The sequence below is a fragment of the Osmerus mordax genome, chromosome 27 (assembly GCF_038355195.1).
Source record: "Osmerus mordax isolate fOsmMor3 chromosome 27, fOsmMor3.pri, whole genome shotgun sequence".
Classification (NCBI taxonomy): domain Eukaryota; kingdom Metazoa; phylum Chordata; class Actinopteri; order Osmeriformes; family Osmeridae; genus Osmerus; species Osmerus mordax.
In genome coordinates this window covers 6,548,671-6,576,224 of record NC_090076.1, presented here as the reverse complement: position 1 = coordinate 6,576,224, position 27,554 = coordinate 6,548,671, and the positions used below count along the sequence as shown (strand labels likewise).

Here is a 27,554-nt window from a genome sequence, read left to right as displayed (position 1 = left end):
GGGGTATTCAGCCACATTTGAAAGCCCGTGGATAAAGGAGAGACAAAGAATATAAAACAAGAGTGTAATTACCACCCTCCCTTCAAGTCCTTTGTTCCGAGGCAGTTCAAATAACATCCAAGACATCACACCACGTCAACCCTAATCCAATAATTGCAATTATAACGACAATTTCATTACTCTATCGCCTAGCATTGCTTCTTTCAATTTTGTTCTCTTTTTCCTCACAAGGTTACGACAGTGTGCATGTCGACTTTTTTTCCCCTCCTTCCTCGTGAACCAAGGTCAGGCTCTACACGGAGTCTCTTGTCGTCTCCTAGAAAGATTTGGAGCGCTGTTGTGGCCATCTGCAGAGCGCCTTGTCACAATTCCTTCCCTCTGTCATAGATCTGGCCTCCCACAGATGCCTGCCGCCCTCCCCTCTCTTTCTCACACAGCAATCAGAGACCACTACAAGGTCTTCTGGGGTGGGGGGCTGGCGGTGGGAGGGGGTGGGGGGCGGCAATCTGACAGCTACAGCAATGAAAAGAAAGAGGCGGAGAAAGAAGTGGGTTTAAAAGTGTAGGTAGGTGTGTGTGTGTGTGTGTGCGTGTGCTGTGCGGTCAAAGGGACTTCCGCATGATAATATTTTCGACGGCTGTTAGAATGTTGCAGCCTTCACGAGTGATCCCAGTGTTGGTGGCAATCCCCACGTGCAAATGACTCCTCGCTCTGTGTCACTAATGTTTAAGGCATGCTCCCTTAATTCGTTATTTTCATACGGAGTGGCATGTTATGACACTCTATTAAAACCACATTATTTTAATCTGGCCTTGCAGCTCCTGTATCTGAAATTGACCTGCACTTTTAATCCTCTCTATTCTCTCTTCATTGAAATGGAAAAAACATTATCTGCTACTATAGACCTGTTTCACATGAACCTCATTGGCTCCACAGTCTTGCCTGGGGATTCAAGCAGGCCGGCCTTGACGTCTGTAAACATCCACCAGGATACAAAGTGCTCCACGTGGCCTCGTATTTTACCAACACGTAATACAATAACCCTACTAAAGCACTCTCGCCATGCGACTTGTTCTCATTTGTCACCGCTGATGGTGCAGAAGTAAACACGGCACTGAAACGTGACCCCAGTTGCCATGGAGTCATACAGTCCTCCACTCCTATCTTCCGGGAGGAAGTGAGCCCATCTTAGGAGACCTCATTAGAATCCTCCATATTGATTTGTGGGGATTAATGCTTTTTTGAAAAAGCTTTTTATTCTATCTTCCTTCTGATGGGTAGTGATGCTATTTCCCCCCTGGTTCACTCCCTCAAGGTCACGTAGGGCCAGATAAAGACCTGAAAACACGCTTTGCCCTCAGTACCAACTCTCCACATAGCAGTGATCAAACAAAGCTCCAGTAGGTAGCCAAAGAGTAGATACACAGAGATCGATGTGTAGTCTGTGTCATATCTGAGGACGGAATTCCTCCTCTGTGGGTTTTTTTAATGATCCTGCCGTCCTGCTTTGATAAGTTGTTAAAATTGACAAAATGGCCGCTTGACCGCTGAGCCACCTGAGTCTTCAGAGGGGCTCTGAGTCCTGACAGCATTGGAAGTGTTTATCTAAGGGCCCGACAGCCCTCCTGTAACGGACATTCTGGATGGTCACTGTCAAATTAGATTTATAAATAGATTTTGGCTCGATGCTGGCAGCACCCCCATTGGTTGGTCCTCCAGACCTGGCTGGAATCTGCCATCTGTTTATGGATGTTAGTGAGGTCTGTCCCAGCTGACAGGCCAGAGAGCGGGCAAAGCCAGGGATCATTCTGGAAGTACGAAGCAGCTAAATCTATATGTGATATAAGCAGAACTATTGACTTTAGTCATGGTTAACACGGAAAAACAATTAGTAAAGAAAATACAATTTTGCTTAAATGACGTGTGGTTAAAAGAATATTAATTCACTGAACTTGCTTGAAAATCATGTGCATGTTTACAAAAAATATTCCAAAACCTTTCTCTCAATTTCTGTTTAGCGAAGTCTCAAATGTTCTTGTGTCTGCCCTTTTGTCTGTCTACTTTGCATTTGTTGCTCTCAACTTCATTTGGGATTCATGGTAGTACATTGAAGCCCTCTGAAAGGCATTACTCAGGTTCACTGCTGCGCTGCACCCAAAGGTCAGGATGTTTATCTCCTTCTCAAGTGTATTTGAGCTGTCTGGTTTCAGTGTGGCTGTGTGGAGCAGAGCAGAGCAGAGCAGAGGGCCGGGCCGGTCTGCACCCTCACTTCATCACGGCAGACATCTCCATCCATCCCCCCAGCTCACCAATACCACGTTAGCAGGGGCACAGGTTTCAATACTGATCAGTCACAGCCTCTTTTCGCTTCATTCATCATCAGTTCTTTCCCTCCTGTTTCTCTATTTCCTCCACTCGTTTTCCCTCTCCCCTTCATCCATCCTCCTTCACGCTCCACTTCTCTCTGTTTTCCTACAACCTCTTCCTCCGTGTCCTTCTCCCTGCTTCTCTCTGGTCTCTGTTTCCTCTGGCTCGCCCTCCACACACACACACACATTACACACACACACACACTTACCTGTGCCTGGTCTTATTTTTGGAGCTAAAAGTGTTACCGGATGCTGGTGATCTGGCTCTCTAATTTCCTGGGCCATGCATGACTGCAGCCAGACCTTGCTCTCCTTCTCCTACCATGAGCCACAGCTTCATTATTAGTAATTCAGGTGGATGAATACTTAACACCAGCAGAGTATATCAGGAATTGTGCAGCTCAGGAATTATTGAACACAAAAGGAATTTCGTGTTTTCTTTTTGAGTCTTGTTTCACAGACTTGGCTGATTTGAATTGATTTTGAGACTCCTCACAGATCACACAGTGAAACTCCCTGGATGTTTATCTTAAGGAAGGCACTTTGGACAGTATGTCTCAAATGATGGTGTCATATAGGCTGATGTTACTCGGCCAAAATATTTTTGCATCTACACCAAACCCTGATCTCTTGAGACAGAAGTGTTTACTGTTAGACCAAGGGGTGAAGATTTGGTCACACAGATAAGCAGATGTTAGTCTTATCTCCGTGACTTGCGTTTCATGCTAATCCACCCTCTGGTTGTTTTGAATGATTAGCCTGTCTGCGTTGTAAACATTGACCCTTGTAAAGCCCCACAAACAAGATTACCCAAACGAATAGCTGGGTGAAACGACACTTAAATATGTGCAGCGGAGTGTGCGGATAAAAACCAAACAGCTGGAATCTCCTCTCTGTGAACTTAATTAGATTACCTTTTTCTGGCGCGGGACACTGTCGTCATGCAATTAAAGGAGCTTTTTTTTATTATACTGACCCTGAGCAGTGAAGTGTGTGCACATTTACAGTCTCTTGCGCAATGACATGCAGTTCAGGTCCATCTGGAGTAAACACTAACTGCCTTTCAGACTTCTGAGTGTCTCTTTTTAATTAAAATCTAATCACTTTCATGATTAATTTCACATCGCTTTCACCCCGTGCGAAGTTCTTAAGCCGATCTGTAGCGCTGCATCTCATTTAGAGAAAAGCAAATGTCAGATGCGATTCGTATAGGGTAGTGTTGTTGTGGGAAATTGTGAGTGTAAACTCATGTGGCGCTGGCAGCATTTCATGTCACAAACCACACAAACGGATGAATTCAATACATTTAATTGTTGATTAATCATTGCACATTGGTTTAGTGCAGCCTGATATTCACTCAATGTAAAGCTTTAGAAAATACAATCTCAGTCATTTCTGACTGTTGTGATTCTGAGCTCTTTCACGTTGGTTGTAAATAAAAGTATATGACTGACTCCTGAAAGACCATCCTGAAACTCTTTTTTTTTTTGATTATTCTGTAAAGTAAACATTGAGACAGGGCAGCAATACTGGTCCACATCATATATATATATATATATTCATACATTTTTAGGTAGTGTGCTTTGACTGTAATACATTTACATTAGCTTTTGAAGATCTTCATTTTATGAATCGGATAAAGATATTTAGATACAGTTGGCCACATTGTTGGCATCAACCAACCGTTGCTTGGAGACCTGTCACATTCTAGCTTTAAGCTCCTTGAATTGGCACCACAACTGGCAAACATGCCATCGTTCCTGTTATGACATAATTTTTTTTTGTGTATTTTCTTTTGTGCATGCGTCATATTGCACGTACATGAACATTACTGTCCCTTTAGAAAGAGTTAAACAGCTTTACAATACATAACATCTCTCCCAAATTAAAAAAATAGTTGGAATCCACTGTACACAATACCAAAAACACTGTGCTCTTGCGCCTAAGTGTGTTTAGTGCTGAGTGCCCTTTCCAGGTCCACGCGTACCCTGCGCCCCGTTTGGCGCACCATCATTGCGGTCTCTCTCCGTGAAAACGCCGGTGTCTGTACCGGCCGTTCCTCTCCTTGGCCAGGTTGATGCAGGCGTTGTGTTTGTTGCTCTGCAGGTGGTTCCAGTACTTCACCAGCTCGTTGGGCTGGAACTGGTGCGAAGTGATGAGGTGGCTGTACTTGCAGCTGGAGTACGACACCCGCCAGTGGTTGAACAGGAACTCGTTGGGCGGCGGCGTGGGGTCGACGCGGAGCTTGGCCAGGCAGATGCCCACGTACACGTCCTCCAGGTGCAGCCGGCGGATCCCCAGCGACGCCTGGTAGATGAGCTCCGCCATGTCCCCAGAGAAGACGTACCCCGTCCCCGAGCAGAAGATGGGGTAGCGCTCGCTGGGGTACAGCTCCAGGGGCATGTACCACTTGCTGTCCTTGTTGCGGTTGGGCGCGTAGCCCCGCATCAGGTAGCCCGTGAAGTACCGCTGCCGGGGCGGCAGCTCCGGTTTCAGGAGCTTCTGGATGAGATACTCGGTGTTGACGAACATGTCGCTGTCCGTCTTCATGACGTAGCGGGCGTGTGGGCAGTGGCTTGCCACCCAGTTCATGCCCATCAGGGTTTTGATGGTGAGGTTGTAGTAAGTGTCCTGGTAGTCCTGCTGGATGATGTCATGGTGCAGGCGGCTCTCCTCTTCGATGGTGCTCTGGGTGTAGCTGTCCGAGGCCCGGCCCAGCCCCAGGAGGAAGAGCCGCACGAAGCCCAGGCCCGGCGCCACGCTCTCGTTCCCCCACGTCTGCCGGATGGCGTTGCGGGCGCCGGCCTGGCCCGGCTCGGCGGCGATGAGGAGGACGAGGAACGGCGGGCCGTCTCGGCACTTCAGCGGCTCGTTGAGGATGTAGCGGTACGGCCGCGCCTTCAGTCGCCCGCCCACGCCCATCTCTCGCTGTAAACTGTTGTTGGCGCTCATAGAGTTCTCCAGCCCCATCTCGCCCCCGCCCGCCGCCTCGGCCTGCTGGGAGCTGAGGTTGAGCAAGGGCTTGGGCACCACGTAGCCCGGATCCCTCCATAGGCTGCGGAGGGAGGCGCTCTGGTTGGCCTCGGCCCGGGGGCTGCGCAGACCCCTGACGGTGTACGTGAGGGGGTTGTCCCTGGGGCCCGCCCGCCCCGGGAGCCAGTCCTGGTGGCTGAAGAAGAGGAAGAGGGTGAAGAGGAGCGCCAGGGACAGGAGCCCGGCCACGTGCGTCCGGAACAGCGAGCGCTTCACCGTCCAGGTCATCTTGATGGGACAGCAGTGGCGCCGTCTCCACTGCATGGTGGAGCTCTGGGTAGCAGGGTGCTGCTGGTGCTGCTCAGGAAGGGCCGGCCACGACGGTCACATCCGATCACGTCAAACATGTGTTTGTCAACAGCCAAAGGGGTTCTCGGAGCTGACAGACGGCCGGATGCGAGCCCTCCCTGGTGGAGCTGGGACAGTGCGTGGGTCCCCTGCTGGAGCTTGAACAATGCGTGAGCCCCCTGGTGGAGCTGGGATAAATCGTGGGCCCCCTAGTGGAGCTGGGATAAATCGTGGGCCCCCTGGTGGAGCTGGGGCCCCCTGTTGGAACTGGGACAAATTGTGGGCCCCCTGCAGGAGTTGGAACAATGCGTGGGGCCTCCTGGTGGAGCAAGAACCAACGAGTGGGCCCCGTGGTGCAGCTGCGCAGGTCAGAGGAGATTTTCTCGAGGCCCTTGGCAGAGTTAGGAGAGGGATGAGTCTCGGGCCATAGAGTCTGCTTCCAGGCTCTTCTCTGGTTCTGCACTCAACTCCAGTCTCATGCTCTGGGGCTGGCTTTCTTCAAAACAGCCGAGCAGTTCAGTTCTCAGTGGATTGTATGTCTTATCTGTGGGGGGAAAGAGAACAGAAAAAAGGCTTGGCAAATATTCAGGACTCATTGCAGTCTCTGGCGTTGAGCCATGTGTCAATTGTTGGAGTTCGAGAGATTTGAAACGATCGACCTGAAGAGGAGTGAAGTGTTTGTAAAAATCATTCATGTTAGTTTTTAAACATGTTTTGTTTTGTTTTCAATGGACAAGTCGCTTCGAAACTCTTAATGACGCAATATTTTGCCTCGGCTCAAACAGAAGAGAGAACAGCACTACTTCAATGAAAAACAACATCAAATAGAAAGATGTATAATAATTCCTTTGCCAACACGTTTACAATACGGTGTGGTATTTAGAGATTCCAGTTGGGTGAACTATTTTCAAATCCTCCAGTGTAGACAAGCACGCCTGTGCACTATTTGATGTTGAATGTAAACCGAGAATAAAACATATAAGAACAAAATAAATGAAGTATGCATCTAAAATAAACAATAAACAATCCTGTTTATGGAAGCTCTCAAAATGGGGGATGGGGGTTGTGGGAGGGTGGTGGCAGGTGGAAGGGGATGGTGTAAAGTGTAGAGTAGGCCTAGGTGGTGGGTGATGGAGGGTGGTGGAGGTGGAGGGTGGTGGCGGAGGTGGAGGGTGGCGGAGGTGGAGGGTGGTGGAGGTGGAGGGTGGTGTAGGTGGAGGGTGGTGGAGGTGGAGGGTGGTGTAGGTGGAGGGTGGTGGAGGTGGAGGGTGGTGTAGGTGGAGGGTGGTGGCGGAGGTGGAGGGTGGCGGAGGTGGAGGGTGGACGTGTGAAAGCCCCTGCATGCGGACACCCGGGCCAGATGCCCGGGCTGGAAATGTAAATTCCAGGTTTGCACAACATGGCGCTGGCTAACGATTCCAGGAGGCACCGGTTCGAGCCCGTGCCACCTGCCCCCCCCCCCCCCCCCCCCTCCACCCCCGCTCCCCCGCTGCGCCTTCTCAGCCAAGGAGGAGACGCATCTGTCAAAATGAATTTTCAGGGTCCAGCAAGCAGTGCTGCTGGGGCCTCGGCCGGCCGCTGGCGATAACAGCCTTCACCCGCCATTCACCTTCCACCTCCGGCTTATCAACGCAGCGCCTGCCTCCTTCAGAGGCCCCCTTGGCAGCTTCGTCTCCTGTACACAGACCCACGCACACACAGACTCTCCTGCACACATGCACACAGACGCGCACACATGTGTACACACACACACACACACATGCACACGCCGTCATTCTCTCGATCTTCCTCTCCCTTCCTCTCTTTGTCTCGGCGTGAACGCATGTGCGTTGTGAGATGAGGTGCTGCACACACACTCTCACAATACTGAACGCGCTGGCAGGAAACAAGCAGGTTTTATCCTCCCAGAGTAGGAACACAAATGTGTTCCATTTTTATTATCAGTTGGGGATTTTTTGCGGCGTGACACACAACGCCGTGTGGCATTTTCGCTGTTGATGCCGAGGCAGATCGAGGGAGAGAGCGAACTGCTCTCGCACTCTGTCCAATTTTCATTTTCTGGGACTGTTTGCTCATTCGTCACGACAACTGGATAGGAGCACGCTAACCTTTTCAGCAGAATGTGCTTACCCGGTGCAGGCAATTACAGCAGAATGAGAGAGGCCAAGGCCGGGTTTGCTTTAAAGGTTAACACACTTTACATCAGAGCAAATCCAAAGCTTGAAAGGTTTCTGTTGTCCATGTATGAGGATCTAATTATCAGAATTCTAGCACCAGTACACAACCACCCACACACACGCACAAACACATAGTCCAGGGGGTGGAAGTGTTTGTAGGGCGATGGCTTGTTGACTGGATGCTGTATGGTGGAACCACACTGTTGTTGACTGCACGCTATGCGGTTGGAACCCCACTGTTTGTTGACTCATGAAATGACAGTTCTGCAGCCGTGGCTCCGGAGTCCTTCTTGACGAACGTGTCCCTTCATTAATTCGGTTCCTTGCCTCCCATCAATGTCAGTTCCTCACCAAACCAATTAGCGACTGGAACGCTAATTGATGCCCCTGTGGCCCCTTAGTGGTCAGATGTTACACGATCAATGCCTCTGGGGTGTGACATGTACTGCAGCTAGTATCATCAATAGTTGGAAATCCAGATGAACTATAATCAAGCCCCGGCATATGGTGTTGAAAGTGCCAAGCCGATCCTCATTACTACATATGATGAGTGAATTACATAAAATACTCTACTAAACTCTTGTTTAGTTTTTATAGTATCGTCACAGTATTCTCATATTCCATAGTGTCTCAAACTAGATAAAACATAGACCTGAATGATTAAAGAAATACAATCTTGCAATCTAAAATGCCTGTCAGGTCAAACATAAGCTACAGTACATTTACATTTAGTCATTTAGCAGACGCTCTTATCCAGAGCGACTTACAGTAAGTACAGGGACATTCTCCCGAGGCAAGTAGGGTGAAGTGCCTTGCCCAAGGACACAACGTCAGTTGGCATGACCGGGAATCGAACTGGCAACCTTCGGATTACTAGTCCGACTTCCTCACCGCTCAGCCACCTGACTCCCCAGTACCACTTTCTCTCTGCAAACATATTCACAGAGAGCCTCCACTCAAGATGTAGCCTGTGTTTACGCAAGCTAACATTTTGTCTGTTTTTGCAGGCAGGCTTACGGTTCAGAGAAACGGCTTATGACCTGTTTGGAGTGCAAAGTATTTCGTAAGCGAAATCCTTTCTCCGTGCTCTGGCTGTCAACAAGATGAGTCATGTTATGACAAAGGTCGTAAAAAGACAAGAACCAGGAAGAAGACACGAGATCTGAGAAGATGTTGAAGACCTCCAGTCGACTGTTTCAACAAAGGGGCCACGAGAAGGGAAAGGGCTCTCGCCTCTTTAAACAACAACAGTTCTGGTTGACCTCTGTCACCTTGGAAACGCTCAGATGTTATAGACAGCGAGATGTGCATCGCTCAGTGGTGGAGCATTTGACAGATCGAGAGATTGCAGGTTCAAAACCGCCCTGTAGGTTGCTTTGGATAAAAGTAAATAATAGAAATACGTTATCGGAGATCTGGGATACTTACACCATCAGCATTGGGATGGGTGTGTGATTGCGGCCCCCAGCACTGAAACTTGGCCGAGCTCGAAGCTGATAGGTCACATCGCCAAACATGCCTTGGTCCCTAAGAATAGCTTTTATGATTTCACTCCTTCCCTCTCTCCATCTCATGGCCATATCCGCCTCTCAGAACTCCACACCGGCCCAAATCTGCCTCTCTTCACTCCTGTGCCTGTGCTGCCGTCACACGAAACCCGTCTGAGGAATGATTTTGGTTTTATGAAAGCTTAGCCCGTCTGTCCCTAAACCCAACACTCCAAAATCATCTTCAAGGCTTTGGTTTTAATCTGTTGTGCTTCTAAATAAACCTTCTGCCTTTTTAATTTTTTTCCCCCCGTAAAGCTGCACGCCGGAAGCAGGAAAGAAGTGGGCCTTCACTGAAAACATAAGACCCTTATTAGACTAGTACTCAGCATTATTCGAGCCCGTACCCTCTTCCTCTTTAGCCAGTTCCTACTTTTTGCTATTCAGCTCGTCTGAAACATGGGAAGTGTTGAGGGCATTCAGCCTGCGGTTACATTACATCCTCGGAACTCACTGGTAAACACACACCTGGGTCCTCCTCCCCTCTCCAGACAATCTCCCCCATTCTCAGTGTTTCTTTAGCTCTCTGTTAAAGGCCGGCTTGTCCAGTGTATCTGTGTGGATAATCTAGAAGGTTGCGGGTGGGAAGGGGGGGCGGGGGACTGGCTAACCAGGCTGTTTGTTTCACTTCTTCGTCCCGGCACTGGGGAGATCTCGGGGGGGCCAGGCCACCCGAGCTCTCAGCCACGTCAGCCAGCCTCACTGTTCTTCCACGGCTCGTGTGTTTTCTCTCCTCTCTAAGCGATCAAACCTCTCGGACCATTCTCGCCGCGTGAGAGCAAGCGTCCCTCTGTGAATTCTCCTCACTGGTGATCCTGGTCGCCCTGCGCTTTATAAGGGTGCCTTGTTGGCTGGCGTGTCTGTAGGTTAACCCCCCCCCCCCCCCCCCCCTTACGATACATACAGCTGTGCGTAACCAATGAGAAGGTATTAAAGTTTAATCGTCCTGGGTGGAGACTCACCGCTGACATGGAGAGGCAAACGGGTGCGTTTGAAATGTCCACCTCAGCAATTAGCTTCCCCCGAGCGTCTTGGCGAAAGTGCAAACTACTTCAGAGTGATGGACGGGAGGAAGCAGATGAAAGCGCCGCTCGCTGATCCGCTTGATCAATCTAATTCACCCGCCTCGACAAGGAAAGCATTTGATCAGGCCGATACTGTTTTTAACACGTCCAAGATGCCCCCGGCAAAGCAGGAGACAGGCAAGCCTTGGGTGTGCAGTAGAGGATGGATGGATGGGGGGGGGGGCGATGGAGGGAGGGATGGGGGAGATGTAGGAGAGGGGGGGGGGTGAGAAGGAGGAGGGAATGAATGAATGACGAGAGTAAGGGAGGTGAGCGTTAAAGCTGATGACTCGTACAGTGCATACCTCCTTGGCGTCTGGCGGGCGGACTGTGCAAACGCTGGTGCCGTCTGTCGGCGCACCATCACCGCCTCCGAGATCTGGGCTAATGTCCTGGTCCACCCTCCCTCCCCTCCCACCCGCCAACCCCCTCCCCCCCTCCCCCCTTCTTGTCTAATCACACAGCACACATCTCCCTCGCTTTGGCTCCGGGTAGATCTCGGTTGGCGTACCCTCCTCCCATCTGGGGTCCACAGCAGTCATGTCCGACTCAGTTTGCTTTGGCCTTCAGGTTTGGGTTTTGCTCTGCACTTCCTCTTCCTCTTCCCCTCTTCTCCTGACGGTCTCTGGTTGAAGCAGCCCCTCTCTCTCTCTCTCTCTCTCTCTCCCTGTCTCTGCCCCGTCGCCCGCCCCTCCTGTCCGCCAGTGTCTTTTAATCCAGAAGGGAAATGAGGAAGCTTCACGGTGTGCTTGGCGATCCCTGGTTCCGGGCACATCTGTTGTCGGGCTGGACGTGGATCTCTGGAGCGTGCAGGCAGGAGCTCTGGTGCATCCACTAGCCCCTCATGTTGCTAGGCAAGCTGATGAGAGAAGGAAAACGCAAGCCCCCCTGACAGAAAGGAAAATGTGTAGAAATTAAAAAACAAACAAAGAAAAAGCCATCAGCTCATGTTTTCTGTGACTGGCGGCAGCACCGTTTAATCCCGACGTCCTGTGGAATGAAAAAAAAATCACCCTTCGTCTATTTCCCCTCCCTCCCTCTCTCTCTTTCTCTCGCTCTCGCTCTCTCTGCTCGCTGCCTCTCTGCTCGCTTCGGCTGGGCTTGTTGTTCTCCCGGGGAGAGAAGCAGCTGCTGAAATGTGGAAGCAGGCTGACAGGAACCGCTATACTGACGGAGCTCTCTGACGTCACCGCATACTTAGCAGGGGATCCCACGTGACCCCTTTTTAGTTTCGCTCCCCCCCCCTCTTCTTTCCTGTCGCCCCTCCCCCAGCCCCCTCTCTCTCCGGCAGGAAAACACAGTTTAACTGTGTGTGCGCCGGTGTGGGAGGAGAGGGTGTCTGTGGCAGGGACGTGGACTAGTCAGCAGGGCTGCGTCCTCAGTATGGTTCACTGGTCTATTGTCTTCCTCTTGCTCGGGGGAGAACCAATCGTATCAAACGAAAATCATTAGTTTACACTAGCACACATCAATGCCCATGTAGGGTGAAACTACAACAATGTGTGTGATAGATTTCCTGATGTTGTGTTGGTGTGTGCGTGTAGTGTATGTTTGTGTGTGTGTGTGTGTGTTCGCGTCCCCTCACATGTCCTACAGTCAGCTCCACCTCACACACACACAGTGTCAATACCACCCCCAGCCCCCAGCAGAGTGCTGAAACACAACCCCCATCTCATTAATATTACTGGAGTTTATTAATACGATAAACGGAAACATTGCAGCACCGAATCACTTCCTTCTCACCACTGCACACACACGAACGCGCTACAAACTAACATACACACACCATACAAACAAAGCAACATATACACGCGCACTATAAGGAAACACACCGACAAACTGACACACAAACACGCACACATCGCCCTGTCCTTCTAGTGTTCCTGTACGACCCCTCTGTGACTTCCCATTCGAGTGGATACAGGGTAAATTGTAATATATGTAAAGTAACTTCAACCCTTTCAGTGCACTAACACCAAGCCTCCTGCAGTGGGCTGAATATTGCACAAGATCACTGCCTATGCTATATAGGAAGCACATGAGACTAAATAATTAATAAGAGCCCTCTCATTGGCAGAAATACTTTGGAGGCCATTAGCTCAGCTACCTGGCCAGCGAGAGCGTGTTTGTCAGAAGGAAGGGATGCCGGGGGGGGTGATGATTGATTTCCTACGCCTGCCAGGTTCGAGGCAGGGCCCGGGCACATTAATATCTTGTGGCGTCTCTCAGATAAGTGACTTCCTGAATTGCGTCTGGCCTGGCTGCCTGTGTGAAGGCTATCGTATCAAAATTGAAATTGTCATCATTAATTGTTGGTGCTCTGGGAGTGTAGGGCACCTAACAGTGTTTCCTTTAGGATTTTTTTAGCAGTGGGGGCAGGTCTGTACAAACCCCCCCCCCCCCCCCCCCCCCCGAAAAAGGTTCTAACCCTTTATTTCGGAGCAGGTTAATGTAATTGTATAATAGCTAATGTAATATTGCACATATTTTCATCCTATTTCCTCTAAAGCAATAAGGTTAGGCTACTTAACGACACCTTCCACTCAAAGTATGTTCTAAATGGCATAAATGCTGCCAATTAATAATTGACGTAACAACTTATTGTAAATGGTCAGTAGCCTAGCCTATTAAATAAGGTACTCGAAAGCATGTACACTGTCTGCTTCATTTGATCTTGATAGGCTAAGCATTCTGTAGCAAATAATAACAATAAACCCACTATTTATTCATTAAAACTACTTCAGCATAATAATGCACCTAAAATACAAACGTGATTAAAGGTAGCAATCGCTATCGAATCAACAGACGTGCAATGTAGCTTAAATGAACTGAAAACATAAGTTATACGACTTACAGTTCTCAAGGACGCACACACGCAATCTCAACTGCGGTGTGAAGCGTGTGTCCGTGCTATTCTCCAACATGCACTCTAACATTCACTGCTGATAGACGGCCTTTTGTACAGCCCTATTTCTGATACCGCGGCGGCAGGAATGTAGCCGTGGCCATGAGGTAAGTAAGTCAGATGTCTCCGGTTAATTTTCTACCGGCCAATCAGCGAACAGATGGAGTGGCTGTCATGCGCTAGTTTGTGTTGTAGTTCCGTAATGGCGGCGGAGAAAGATGCGAGCGAAGCCATTCAGTCCGTTGTGGCAACGCTGCTGAATATCCATAAGCTAAAGCCAGAGCAAGAACAAGTTTTGCTGAGTGTTGTTGGTGGCCATGATGTTGTGGCCCTCCTCCCCACGGGGTTCGGGAACAGTTTGATTTTCCAGCTACGGCAGCTAGCTCTGTTACAGTAGTGGTGAAGGAATTGGCTAAGGCGAACGCTAGCGATTGGTTATGGCAGATCAGAGTGGCTCTGGGCAGATCCAATAGTTTTAAACTTCAACAGAGTACCCGCCTACAAGGAAGTCAACGCTTGTCAATGGAGCGAGGCCAGACTCTGTACAAACGAGAGTCTGGTTAGGACCAGGCTAGAGTTTTTCCATCTACAAGTAAACAATGGTTCTGTGTTGTACTGGTTAGAATCACACCATATGTAGACAGGTGTGCTGTCAGGCTAAGTCGGTCTATTGAGGTGACGTGCTTTTCACAACACACAGACAACCAGGGACCAGATCCCTAGCTTGAGTGAGTCATGCCCCTACTCCTTTTCTCTTTAAAGCAATAAGTCCAGGATAAACGTCTCAGCATTAGCATATCAGTCTGGAAGCACTCTCAAATTTGAATAATTTCTAATTTCTATGCCTTCTGTCCAGGGCAATTCACTATATTGCAGCGATGAGTCGAAGTGTCCAATCACACCGCAGATAGCATGCTTTTAGCTGGTGTGTTTTTCCTCTCTCAGATTGACACCATATTTATTCGTTTTGAAATGTAAATTGTTGTCTTTGTTCCAAAGTGCTTTTTTTTTGTCTTTTAAACATACTCTCCCCTCTGCTTGCTGTTTCAGACTACCTAGAGGGTCGAAGGCTGTAAATGCTCTCTAGGGGTTTTTAGGAACCGCCGTCCAAGGTGAAATGTGAGTTGCGATTGCTTTCCTATGAGGAGTGCAGATGCAATATCCTGTAGCTCAGACTGGAGTGATATCCCTGCATCTCGCTTCCTTCCATAGACTCCCGTCTCCAGTTAATCAGGTTTGCCACTGAGAGGAAGTGAATTTTAACCATCGGCACAGCAGGCCCAGCACAGACCTCGTAGTCTGAAGATCTTCATGCTTTTACTGTGGACCTGAAGATGCTTCTCCTAAAATGTCTCCATTATTGAAGAAGCGACCTTACACAGAAATCTGCATGCTCCTGTATTTGGTTACTACTCAATGAAATATATGGAGTACATGTCTGGTATATTTTTTTTTTATCGTTATTTGAAATGGACTTTAGGTTTAGATATGGTGGGATCGTTTATAACAATTAGAAGTGTGAAAAGGGAATGTCCATCTGTCTTGTTTCACAGACCACCGTCTCTTTATATTTCCCTTCCCCAATGGGGCTTTTTGACATGATGGAAGATGGAAGAGACTTTATTATGCAAATTAGCCAGGCTCTGGATCGACAGGAGATCTGCATCTCATTGACTCCAGGACACTAGGAACAAGAACTGTACATCAGACTGAAAGAGGTTTATCTCTTGGACCTGCTCTATGGAAATATTGCTTTTAATGTATTTATTCATTGTTACTGGGCAGGTTTATTCGGAGTACAATGCTCTTCACAAGAACAGGGGAGATTTGGGATTTAATGAAAGGAGGAACTGAAGCATCAACTGAAGCATCAGGAGTTCCTAAGATGTTTCTCCTTCTGAGGAGAAGCAGAAATCGCTGTGCGGTTCATTCGTACGACAGCCTCCATCGCTCACATATTTATTGACAACCTAGTCTGTGAGTCTGCCGCAATGTTTTCCAGGTAAAACTTCCAACTATCTATGATGGCAATTCCAGGTATTTCCATGTTGTTGTTTTGTAAACCAATTGGCACGCTCGCGAGCCTATCTCTCTCTCTCAACGGGTGCGACGGGGAGGGATGTCCATTTAATTGTTAAGCGTCCGGGTGGACGGGGGACGGGGGACCAGTTTGGTTGTGCGTGTTTGACAAACCGACCCGATGCCGGGCCTGCTGTCTTGCAAGATGGGTAAAACGCAGAGGTCAGCTATCACTTTGAAACATGCTGGTCCTTATCTCTGTCATGAAGCCTAATAGAGGAATGAATCACCATGACGCCCTCTCCTAGATGGACCACCGCTCCTGGAAGATGTACCAGCCAGAGTTTGACCACACTTACTGCTTTTGTAAGCATCTTCTCCCTTTTTTTATTATTATTTATGTCTGTTCTTCTATATCACCTGAATTGTAACTACTGTCAGAAAGCTGTTCACACATGGCCGGATTCTGAGCTTAGCCAGCAGCTATGGAATAGGCCGGGAACTGAAGATGAATTGGACGGGGATGGGGGGGGGCTCGGTTCAATAGAGGAGAGGCTAAATAAGAGAGAGTAAACAACAGTGTTGGACTCGTGTGTTGTACAGTGTTGCTCGCTTGTAATCATCCCGCAATCATAGTTTTTGAGAAATCAGGTTTGATTATTAGAAACCTACGGGAGGGGGAGAGTTGGGGTTGGGGGGGGGGGGGGGGGGGCGTAACCAGGGCGACGTGAAACCCTGCGTGATGATGAAAGCGGCTGCCATGGTCAAGTCGAGCTCCAGAAACGTGTCTCCTAGGTGCTGCAGATGAGGGATGAGGAATGAAGACGGGTCGATGTGCTCAAGTGGCGGGCGAGAGAAAGCCGGCATTGTTTGTCTTATTGGCATGTTGAACGTTTCTAGCTTCAGAGGTGGAAAAACGGCATTTCTGTCAGTGTGACTCACCGGCTGTGCCTTCAGAGTAACCCAGTGGCTCGCTGTCCTATCACAGCAACATGCATGCTACTCTACATGTAGGTCATGCGACAACTTGATTTCAACACCAAAATACACCCAACAATGAGGTTGTTGTAGAATGGCAGGCCGAACCGAGTTTGGCCCTATTCTCCAATGACATGCTAAGTATCCACCCTTTGAACTTTGAAATGAAAGACATTCAGTGTTCTCCAAACCGCCCCCCGCCCACCCATCCCTCAGTTTAGTTTGATGGTGTGCTCTTTTGTGTCCTTCTGATCCCCAGTGGAGTAGCTGTACTGCACAGTGCAGGGAGAAGGCCTGTAGACTACTTCAACTGTCAACGTAGTTCCTCTGCGGTGCATTCCCACTGAAGGCACTCTCTGGTGAGGAGAAACTTATTTCACAGGCTCCAACTACCTACCTTTCATATGTCCGGGGTGTTATATATGCCATCTTTATTGAGCTGCATCTCCCTTCTTTCCCAGCCAACCGGTGAGTTTTATTATTTTATGACATTAGAGGCTTGTATCTCAAAGTAGATCTTGCCACAAATAGCCCTCGTTAATACCGGCCTTCAATCAAAGGGAATACATTCATCCGTTTCCAATGGCTTTGAAATGCGGGGGTCTCTCTCTCTCTGGGTGAATTCCGCGGGAGACGAAATCCTTTCGATATCAAAAGGAAAACGTTCCTTCTTCGTATCTCGGGCCTCCTCCGTCGAGCTTTGGAAGGAAGACACCCCCAGCTCCCAAACACGCCTCGGCCCCAGCCGGCGCTCGCCTCTCTCTGGGGTCAAACAGATGGACTACCCGCCGTCGAGAGAATCCTAAAACGTGACGGCCATACCGATGGGTATTGCTCAGTGGGTCGAGCATTTGACTGCAGATTGACTTCACTGTCGGCAAAACCCCGTGGTGGGTTGTCCCTGTCACAACCGGCCAGGTGACTGTGCGTGTGTGTGCACCATCGAGGAGGTGTGTCTTAACATCCAAGTGATGTTTTAAGTCTCTCCCTGCTCACTGTTATCTCCATACTGACCCTGAACCAGACAGCTGGTTCTAACTCCGACAGCTATCCACGATTCAGACCTCCGTACACAAAAAAAAACAAACACGACCATTCATTGAGATGCTGCCCCGCTCCAAATATTGAAATGCCAAAGAGCCATGATTCACGTCTGTGGTTTTACCTCAGTAGAACCCAGGCGCTGTTTACAGGCTGGACCCTAACCATCCTGCTCTAGAGACGTCCTACACCATTGCCATTTAGGTTTTATCAGGCACGGCGTGCCATTGAGAGATGAATATAATGGCTCTCATTTGATCGTTTTGTTTTGCGTCGCGGTCTGCCTCCAGAGAGGCGTGCAGCTTGGCATGTCGATGCATTGCCTCTGTGGAACAGACTTCTCAATCCTTTTACACGCAACCCTGTCTAACTCCCTGGTGGGGAGGCTTTTGCATTTTTAAATGTACAATTAGTTATTCCTGTTTGGTTTGAAAGAAACGTTTCAGCTGCCTGGCACTGAGACATGTGGCCCGGAGGCCTCCAACATCTCCAGTAACCCCTCCACACACAGACACGCATGCGGGCAAACACTCCGCATCTCTTCCTCTTGCTCACACACACACACACAAACCCTCTATCTCTCTCTCTTCCTCACACACGCCTCTTTCTCTCACTCACTCTCTCACACACACACACTTTCTTCCTCTGTATTACACACAGACTCTCTCTCTCTCTCTCTCTCTCTCTCTCTCACTCACACACTCACACACACACACACACACTCCCTTTCTCACACACAGCTTCCTGTCCTGGCCCAGCCCTGTCTGTGTCCTTCCTGCTGAGATGCTGACAGCCTACCATATTCCTCCAGGGGGACGCGTCGGTTTGTCACTGCGGGAGCGTTAACCGTGTGTTTGTCCCGCTCATAAACATGCTCTCTGAACCCCAGTCAGAGCTGAAGGAGTACGAGACAGAGTGAGGGCAATTTATTTAATGACAGGGGCCAGTGGTGCACTGTAATGCCAGCTGCTGGCAATACCAGGCCAGGGGCAGGAAGCAGCCTGTATTACCTGCCCCTGGCAGTGACCTCCACAACCCCCCTTCCCCTCTCTCTGTGTGTCTACTTAGGCATTAATACAGCCAGAGTTGCTCTCTAAAAGGGCTGGGGAGGGGGTTCATCTCGCTAAGTGCTTCACTGGCAAATGGAAAGGCTTTTTTTTTTTGGTCTTCCCTCCTGTAAAGGATTAAATCTAACTCGCAGTGCTAAAGAGGCCGAAATGGAATTCATTTGAGCCGAGATTTGGGGGGTTTATTGACTTTGCAATTACCTTTTCAGCGTCCTTTCAAATCTAGTGGGATTGAGTAATGTTGTTGGGATTTTAACTACGGATAAGAACTACAACACACAAACAAGACCACTAATCTCTCCAACATGACATCCTCATCAGGGTTGGTTTCATCAGGAACCGAGCGTGTATATCCTCTCCCAGTGTTGCATAGCAATAATAATGAAGTACTAATAATTCACTTATAAAATAATCATTTTTCATAAAACCGCAAGATCGCACATTGACCTTTCCTGCAGGGACAGTCTGTGTGTATAAATAGACCTGTTGCAGCCATTGCATCAATTAAGACGGACACGGCACAGTTTGATAGGGTGCCATCTAACCCATGGAGTCACATGGTGAATCTCCCCTTTTTTACCCCCCCAGCACTGATGCCTTGGTGAATACTAAGCCTTTTGTTCTTTTTTTTTCTTTCGTAAACATATATTAACGGTATTTTTGCCTTGCTTGTTATTATTCTAACGACAGCATAGAAGGACAGGAAAGGCAGGGAGAGAGAGAGAGAGAGGGGATGACATGCAGCAAAGGGCCTGGGCCGGATTCGAACCCGGGCTGCCGCGGTGAGGCCTCGGCACATGTGCATCTCGTCCTTGTTGTCTCGACCATCGCACGGTGAGCAATCACTCGCACTTCACAGGGACGACTCCTTTGAAACTGCTCCCATTTGACGAAGCATATATCCATTTGCAGTAGGTTGTCCGCCGTAATTATAGCCTGCTGGAATGGAATTGCGCTTTAATAAGCGAAGAAGGCAGAGAATATCGTGGCAGAGATTTCTTATCGCAAACCACAATAGACAGATTCAATGAGCACACCCAACTATTTCATCTCCTTTCAATGGCTCCCCATAGCAGCCCGTGTGAGAGTGACCGGGCAGAAGGAATTAGAGGCATTATTGAATCTTTTCACAGCACAGGACTGCAGGGTTTTGAAATTTGATACAGCCGACGCAAGCTCTGAAGAACATGAGGGGAAACGCTTTTAAATCTCTGAACTGAAACTTGTTTCATGTAGCTTAGTCATTAAAGAATTCAGCGCCAATCGGAATCCTGAAAGTGGAGCATGGAGGAGGATCCCAGAGCCTCACGTTCTGCTCGTACTGTACGTTTAAAACCCCACACTTGGTATTCCTGCTTGTTGCAGTACACACAGCACCAAAGATAACTGACTCCTTGGAAAAGAAAAGTCAAAGACTGGTGGCATTTATGAAATACAGACGGAATACATTTCCAGAATACAAAACAGACTATTTAATTCGTCAGCTATAAAAATCTCAGTCGAGATTTTCATTTTTCTTCGGTGGGGTTCCACAGTGAGAGTGTGGGACGGCTTTGCGGCACCAAACGGCGAGGAAAGAAACACCAGAAAAAGCAGTGGAGATGTTGAGACGATAAATCCTGAGGGGGGGGGGGGGGGGGGGAGAGAGAGAGAGACAGTCAGGATGACGCATGTGCAGGGAGCCAGGGGCTGAGGTCGTCGATGCAAGCCTCGCACTTTCTCACGGGCGTCGCCTCATTTGTGTTCCTGATGGATCGACACGGGGTCCTGAGTTGAGCTCTCTCAGGGCAGAGGCTGAGGTGGCGCTTTGACGTGTCGGGAGCTCTCTGACTCATCCCCGCCGCCTGACGACGAGCCGGATCGTCGGTTGTGACTCTGTGCCTCTGCCAGTCACTCCTACCAGCGGCCACGGTGAACCTGTCATCTCACCCTCTCACTGATGTACAATCCTGCTGGAGGGGTTAGCTCAAGCATATTTACATTTAGTCATTTAGCAGACGCTCTTATCCAGAGCGACTTACAGTAAGTAAGGGGAAATTCTCCCCGAGGCAAGTAGGGTGAAGTGCCTTGCCTAAGGACACAACGTCATTTGGCACGGCCGGAAATCGAACCAACAACCTTCTGATTAACTCCCTAACCGCTCCGCCATCTGACCCCTTGGCTTGGAGCATATGGGCCTTGTTGGATCGTTTTTTAATATCAGTTTGTGTGTGTGTGTGTGCTGTGAGGTAAACTATTTCATCCTGTTTCACGAGTTTCATCCCACATCCCCTTTTTTGTTTGGGGCCCTTGAGAAATGTAAACAGCACAGTGTTGCTCAACGGTCATGTTTCCTTAGTGCAGCCAAACACACGGGAGGCCTGACTTTTATAACTGTCTGCAAACACGGTATAATTATAGCACAGTTTCACGCTGAGCATGCGTACGACATGGGAGCGAAGCGTGCCTCGGCTCAGTGTGAAGCCCTCATCCCACTGAGATAATCCTGCTATCATCCTCTACCCTGTGTGGGTGCTCAACTGTCGGCGACTGCGTCGCGAAATCCCACTCCCGATAGAACTCGACAAGGAAGATGAAGTCGATTGGAAAGTTGCACAAAAACCAAAAGGAATGTGAGCGGAAAACATTTTTTGGATCCTGACGACTTTTTCAACGTAGGCCTGGGTCTTTCTTTTTGTTGACAACGTTGTACGTACTGAACCTTGTCGGTGGAGCTCAGGGTTGTGGCTGGTGAGGACGAGTGGGTTGATTATCTCTACCCCGCTCCTGCCTCTCATATCCTGTCATCAGTTGCCGGGCGGGATAATGAGCCGGAGGGAACACAGCCATCTGCCTTATCTCCCACCAGAGTGATCTCCAGTGGTGTGGGTCAGCTCTTCCCCTCCACCCGCCTCCTCTCTCCCTGAGAACGTCAGCTTCCTTCCCTGAGCCCGCCAGCCTCCGCTTTGCTTGCTTGAGGACGCTGGATGCAAAAGCACTCTGGTTACAGATGATAAATCACCTGGGGTTATTTTAATAAGCCTCCCAATAAAATTATTAATTTCATATTCGAGGCTTTAAAATGCTACCTACTAAAGCACGTCCTGTTTTACATTTTATATGAACGTTTTTCATATTTTAGTTTTGATTAAAACAATAATAATAATAATAAAAAACTGGACATGAGCAGAATGTAGGAGTGCTAGGTGAGATTGTTTTACGCATCATGCTCGCTGCTGTCCGTGTGGAGAGTATCCCTGTCTGGGGAAGCACACATCCCCAGTCGCCCTGCAAGTGATGTGACCATGAGTGACGGGGTGAGGATATCCCTTCACCTCCAACCCTTTCCAAAGAAGAAGACTGACTGTTCTGACAGGAAGTTGTCTTGTCAGGATGTGTCTCAGGTACAGCATGCTAGAACCTGCAGGGGATTCTTTGGGAATACAGTATAATATATAATAAATATATAAAAATATATATATAAAAAAAAAAACATTTTTAATTTCTTATTTCATCTTAGTTTTCTTAGGGATATTTGTGCAAATAAATGCATTCTCATGCTCAGAAATATTTGCGATATGTTTGAATAGTGAGTCGAGGCAGTGTGTTCGAGACCTCTTTATGATTCCTCCATTTCACACTATTATAAAGACATTTCCTCTACAATGACCTAGAAAAGTCATCCAGCGCGCCGAATAATCATGTGACTGATCGAGCCCAGAATCTCTGGCTGATCTGCCGAACACGCCTCGCCCAGACCACCATTTCAAACGTGATTTGGCACCTCTTTCTAGAACCTTCCAAGTTTTGTATCTGCCGCCGTCTTATCCTCCAGATGTTGCTTCTCCTGATCCGTGGTGGCTGTCGGTGCGTGAAATGTCCTTCCCCACTCCAGCTGACAAGCTTGCGAAGCTTTAGAAGAGTCTGTGAAAGCTATCAAAGACAAACAAACCAATTTAGATGATGCCCAGAGATGGCGATTCAGAGATGGAGATCTGGCAGTTTAATGTGGCCGGGGAGGAGCCCTCACGGATCCTGGGCACTACACATGAGGATACATCAAGATAGAGATGATTGGCCAATTGAGAATGTTTTCCTCCTGATATATAAAAAAAACTGATATACAAATAGTATAGGGTATACTGATATACTCCCCAAAACACATCATCTTATTTATATGTATACAAATATGAGGCAAGCCTTATGGCAATATGTGTTCTGCTGGAGACTAGAAAAACGTAGCCCTATCAAACTTGAAGGCACTTCTGAAGGTTTCTGCAGACGTGCAGTAGTCAAGAGTTTTCATCACAGCAGTCTGGAAGCGGACAGGACACAGACCGTGGATATTGCACAAGAGCTTCAGGCATTCCTCTCTTTTATTGAGGTGAAAAGGTTTATTTATGTTTATCAAAAACAACGGATGTCAGCGTACTTCAAGACAGAACTGTTCAGGGGAGGGGGTAGCCGAAAACATATTGATAAATATACCAGCCAGTCCACGGCTGGTTACCCATAACTGTTTCTTCATGTGTTCATGTTTGTTTCATGACAAAGAGGTCAACTACTGGATGGCTTGATCAGCTTTTTGTTCTTCATTCAGTCCTTGGGTGATGTTTACCATAGCTAGAGTCCCTGAGTCCTAGTCTACTGGAAGGTCACATAAATGTATTTTCAGGGCTAAAGAGACAACAGATCCAGATTGTACTCGGCAGAGATCTTATTACACGGATACGGCTCACAAGCACTTTATAGATGCTCAGCCCGCTTCTGGTCATATGCTAGCAACCAGCATAGCAACAGGAGCGACCAACAGTGGGGGCTGTGTTAAACCTGTTTTCTCCAGTTGGTACCAGGTCAGATTAATACATTGGGTGTCAGGCAGGGGACACCCAATGAGGTCAGGGCTGTGGCACTACTGCAATTACTGTTGAACCAATCCACAGAAAATAGTACCGCATACTGTTCACATGACAAAACCTCGCAGCAAATGGGGACCTCGATTAGTCCCCACGAAAATGAGCGGAACATATTCATGGTCTTTAGGAGTAAGAAGCTGATCTCGTCAGCGGGGTTTGTCGTGCGGTGCTTCGACGCTGTGTGCCGTGCGAGTTCGCTCATCTCTCAAGCGGTGAAAGATGCCGAGCTCATTAAGTATCTACAGACAGATATGATGTTTGGGTTACTTGCCTCTCTGATTACCCATGCACTAATACTCCAATGCTGAGAACTTGTGAACTTAAAAGACTGCAAAGTTGCCTTGCACGCAGATCTAGGCACTAAATCCATATTTATGGAGATTTATCTTTCGGGGCAGAGTAATGGTTCAGAGCCGGGTCTAATTGTATAGGCCTTGGTTGTGTGGGAGCCAAACAGAAAGGACTGTGGTGTGTATAAAATATGAATATTTGATTTGGTGAGTATTTGAAGACAAACAGAGGGTTATTAATGGTCAAACTGTATTATGTGATGGTGCACTGCACTGTGGTGGGAGAAGGGGAACGCTTTATCAATGTGGCACAAAGAGTCCATTTCATATTGAAAGGTCATTATGCAGTGGTACGAACCGGATAATTTACGCTGCCCTTAGTACCGTACTGAATGTGCTTGAGAGGGCCGATTCTCATGACGAAGAGGTTTTATGGTACACAGGGTCATATCTGTTGTTCCTACAATCGGTCCAAGTTTGTTTCCTGCCAATCCCTCTCTGGGTTTTATGTCGCATCCGATATTCCGGTATTCCAGCTCTGATTAGATTATCTGTCACAGTCATATGTTTACGGCCTCGAACCAGTGCCTCTAACAGACATCTCCTAAATAAAACTAAACCTCCAATTTCAGATGCCTCTCTCTTTTTCTCTCTCTTTCTCTCTCCTTTCTTTCTTTTTCTCAAATTCATCTTCACGATCAGGCAACACAGGATGCCAGGGAAGTGTAGTCTATTTTCCTGTAGAGGACAGGAGGAACAGGCTCCAAATTGATTTTTGTTGGAACAAAAGGTTGTTAAGGGAGAATGTGCGGTGCTTGTTTGGTTGTCAGGTGACGGTGCTGAAAGCTTCATCTCAGACATTAACTCATGGCGGCTGAGAGGAAAATATTTATGGACTGGAAAAACTATTTATGATCTTCACTTCTTAGAGAAATAGTCGGGTAATCTGGATCAATGTAATTCTCCGTCGCGGAGTGTTTCAATCAAACCTTATGCACAGACACACAGGGAAAGTCCAGCAATGCTGGCAAACGGAAAATATGATTGACAATCAAGTGTGCCCTAATGACAGGTGTACGAAATGAAATATGAAACAAAAGTATATTGATATGCAAACTAACCCACACAGCGGCGTGTATATGAGGTAGAAGAAGGCAAAGACATGGAGCGTATCAAACAAATGATGCATCTCCAGCCTCTGGCTATTTTTCAGAATGAGCACTACCTCCACCGCCCTCTTTCTGCACTGGAAAAGACTAGGTTACATAGATGTAGAAGCCAATAAACATTAGAGTGCATCACCAAAACCGCAATAACAGTTTTCTATATTTCACAGTACAATACAAAATTCCCCCCGCCCCCCCCGCCCCTAGGAATAGTCTTAAAATATATACTGTATTTTTCTTTCTCCCCGACATAAAAACGGTCGATGTGGAATAAATTGCGGATCACTGGCTTCGTGTTTGCTTGACTGTGCTTTGCGTCTGTAATTCAACCGTGCCCAGACGGAAGCTTCCAGGCGGAAGCGGGGCACAAGAACAACAGCGGTTCTGGAACGCCGCCACCAAAACTACCACCTGGGTGGGCCGGACTGCGGGCTGGCTCTACAAGCCCCGCCGGCCAACCTCCTCGACGCCCAGCGCCCGCCCTGACAGACTCCAGGATCCCCCCCGTTCGCGTCCGACCAATGTTTGTCGTGTTACCGTGGGTCAGGCCTGTGCAGATGAATGTTAATAATGTGTTTTTAACACCCTACGTCCTCCTCCGCCATCGCCGCCCTGTGATTCATCCTCCTAATAGGCACACAGGGCCTGGAAGTCTGGCTGGGTCTTCAGCTGCAGCTGACGGCCTGAGGACAGCCTGAACACATCAGTCTGGATGCCTCAGTCCCCGTCCCTGATTCTGTCTCTGCCAGCATGAGTACGTCTCTGAACTCTCTCTGCCCTCTCTCTCTCGCTCTCTATCGCTCTCTCTGGCTCTCTCTCTCTCTCTCTCGCTCTCTCTGGCTCTCTCTCTCTCGCTCTCTCTCTCGCCCTCTGTCGCTCTCTCTCTCTGTCCGTCTTGGACTCTTTCGGTCTCGCTCTCTCGCTCGCCCCACATCCCCATATGCTCCCCTCTCACCTCATCTGTCTCTCTCTCCCTCTTTGTCTCTGTCTCTCTGTGTGTCTCTCTCTCTCCCTCTCTCTCTTTGTCTCCGGCTCTCTGTGTCTCTCTCTCTCCCTCTCACCTCATCTGTCTCTCTGGCTCTCTCACACGACAAAGTATCAACAAAGGAAATAAACACCCCCCTCTCCATCCATCTATCCCAGAGGGGGCGGAGTCTGAGGTGCAGTGAATCCCAGCCCCCTGGTTAAGGTCTCGGCTGGTCTGAGACCAAAAACCCAGCCCCCTGGTTCAGGTGTCTGCTGGTCTTCTCCCTGCACACCCTACACCTTCGCCTCGCGCACAAACCAAACCAGCTGCCCACAAATCCCACTTAAGATGCTAAGCCTCGCTCGTCTCCCGGTTTCCCAGATACGGATCATCAGGGGCCAGCGTCTGCCTTCCCTGTACAGGGCTTCGACATGGCCCTCCTCCAGGCTTTCCAACGAGCCTTCCCATCTGGACTGTCTGACTGGAAACCCCCCCCCCCACCCCCCCAAAGCCGTGCGTCCAGACGGCTTTCTGCCGCTGACGGACATGCAGGTACTCCCTCCAGACCTGCAGGCGTTTCATGTTTGGATGTCACGGATCTCGTTGCGCCCCCCCCCCCCCCCCCCCCCCGGGTACTTACACCTTGTTTCAATCGCCACAAATGACTCATTCATTTCTGAGGTCACATTCGAGTGACATTTCTCCACTTAATTAAATCATTCGTGGCTCTTTCTCCCCTCTGTTCTGTTCTATTGCATTCACAGTTTGGCATTAGTACAATAACTGTTTGCCTGGTTATAATAACTGGAATATATTTGTTGGTGAATGAGTCATTTCTCCAAAATGGTTTGTTATGTTGATGTAGACACGGTAAGCAGGAATATATATACCAGCACAGGATACTGAATACTTTCATTTAAACCTGCACCTGCAATGTGAATAGCTGGCTGTACGGCTTATGGTAGACAATAGGTCTCTCTGTTTACTTCAACAAAATGTCAGTTTTACTTCAATAGAGATGGTTTTACTATGTTACTTCCATTATTTTCTATTATTGTCAAGCAAATGCAACATCAGACATCTAGAGTTACGTTCTTAGTCATTAAAAGGGCATTTACTGTGTTTTTACCATCCAAACAAGCATACACTGCTTTGGGTGTTGTATTCTACATATGGATCGTAGCCTTTCCAATATTCCATTGAATATCCTGGTTTATGGTTTATCTCTTCTCCATCTCTTCTACCATCACCACGCAGCTGTCCCGACACACGCAGTGCCACACTGCACGCTTATCTTCACTGTGACAGTCCACAGAGTCCACACCACCCCGGATGAATGGGGCATTTCTAGGTCAGTCCAAGCATACATCCAGGCCAGGGGCTTCTCTGCCTTATCGGTCTTCACAACAAGCCCGGGGGAAATCTATCGCTCTGGCTTATTAAGCAAAACAAGAGAGATGTGTGGTGTTCAGGCCCCCTGCCTTCCTGCCGACTCGTAAAAATGATGTAAGACTACCGCGGTGATGATTGCTGACATCAGCCGGATATAATTCCGTTAGAACGCCAATTTGTTGCTGGGATGTCCATCGCGGCTTCGTTCGGGGTTCTAAACGACCCCGCGTTTATTTTTAGCGTCCTGGTGGGACACGGGGGGGGGGGGGGGGGGGGGGGGGGGGTTCTCAAGGTGTTCTCCTCCCCTGCAGATGAAGCTCCTGCGGGGGCACTTTGAAATTGATTTTCCGCTTTTT

General features: G+C 48.6%; 1 protein-coding gene across 5 annotated transcripts; it reads right to left on the bottom strand.

The window, feature by feature from the left end:
• Positions 1-3,661: 3,661 nt before the first annotated feature.
• On the bottom strand, positions 3,662-10,890 carry b3galt2 (UDP-Gal:betaGlcNAc beta 1,3-galactosyltransferase, polypeptide 2). Of its 5 annotated transcripts, XM_067230612.1 has the most exons (3): positions 10,784-10,843; positions 10,377-10,622; positions 3,662-6,234 (listed from the first exon to the last, which is right to left on the bottom strand). In XM_067230612.1, exon 3 carries the CDS (start codon positions 5,664-5,666, stop codon positions 4,380-4,382), a length of 1,287 nt encoding a protein of 428 aa, XP_067086713.1. In that variant the 5' UTR covers positions 5,667-6,234; positions 10,377-10,622; positions 10,784-10,843; the 3' UTR covers positions 3,662-4,379. The 5 variants fall into 5 exon arrangements, with proteins under 5 accessions (XP_067086713.1, XP_067086715.1, XP_067086716.1 ...); XM_067230614.1 differs by lacking the exon at positions 10,377-10,622 and having other exon boundaries at positions 10,784-10,890; XM_067230615.1 differs by lacking the exons at positions 10,377-10,622; positions 10,784-10,843 and adding an exon at positions 10,026-10,219.
• Positions 10,891-27,554: the final 16,664 nt, after the last annotated feature.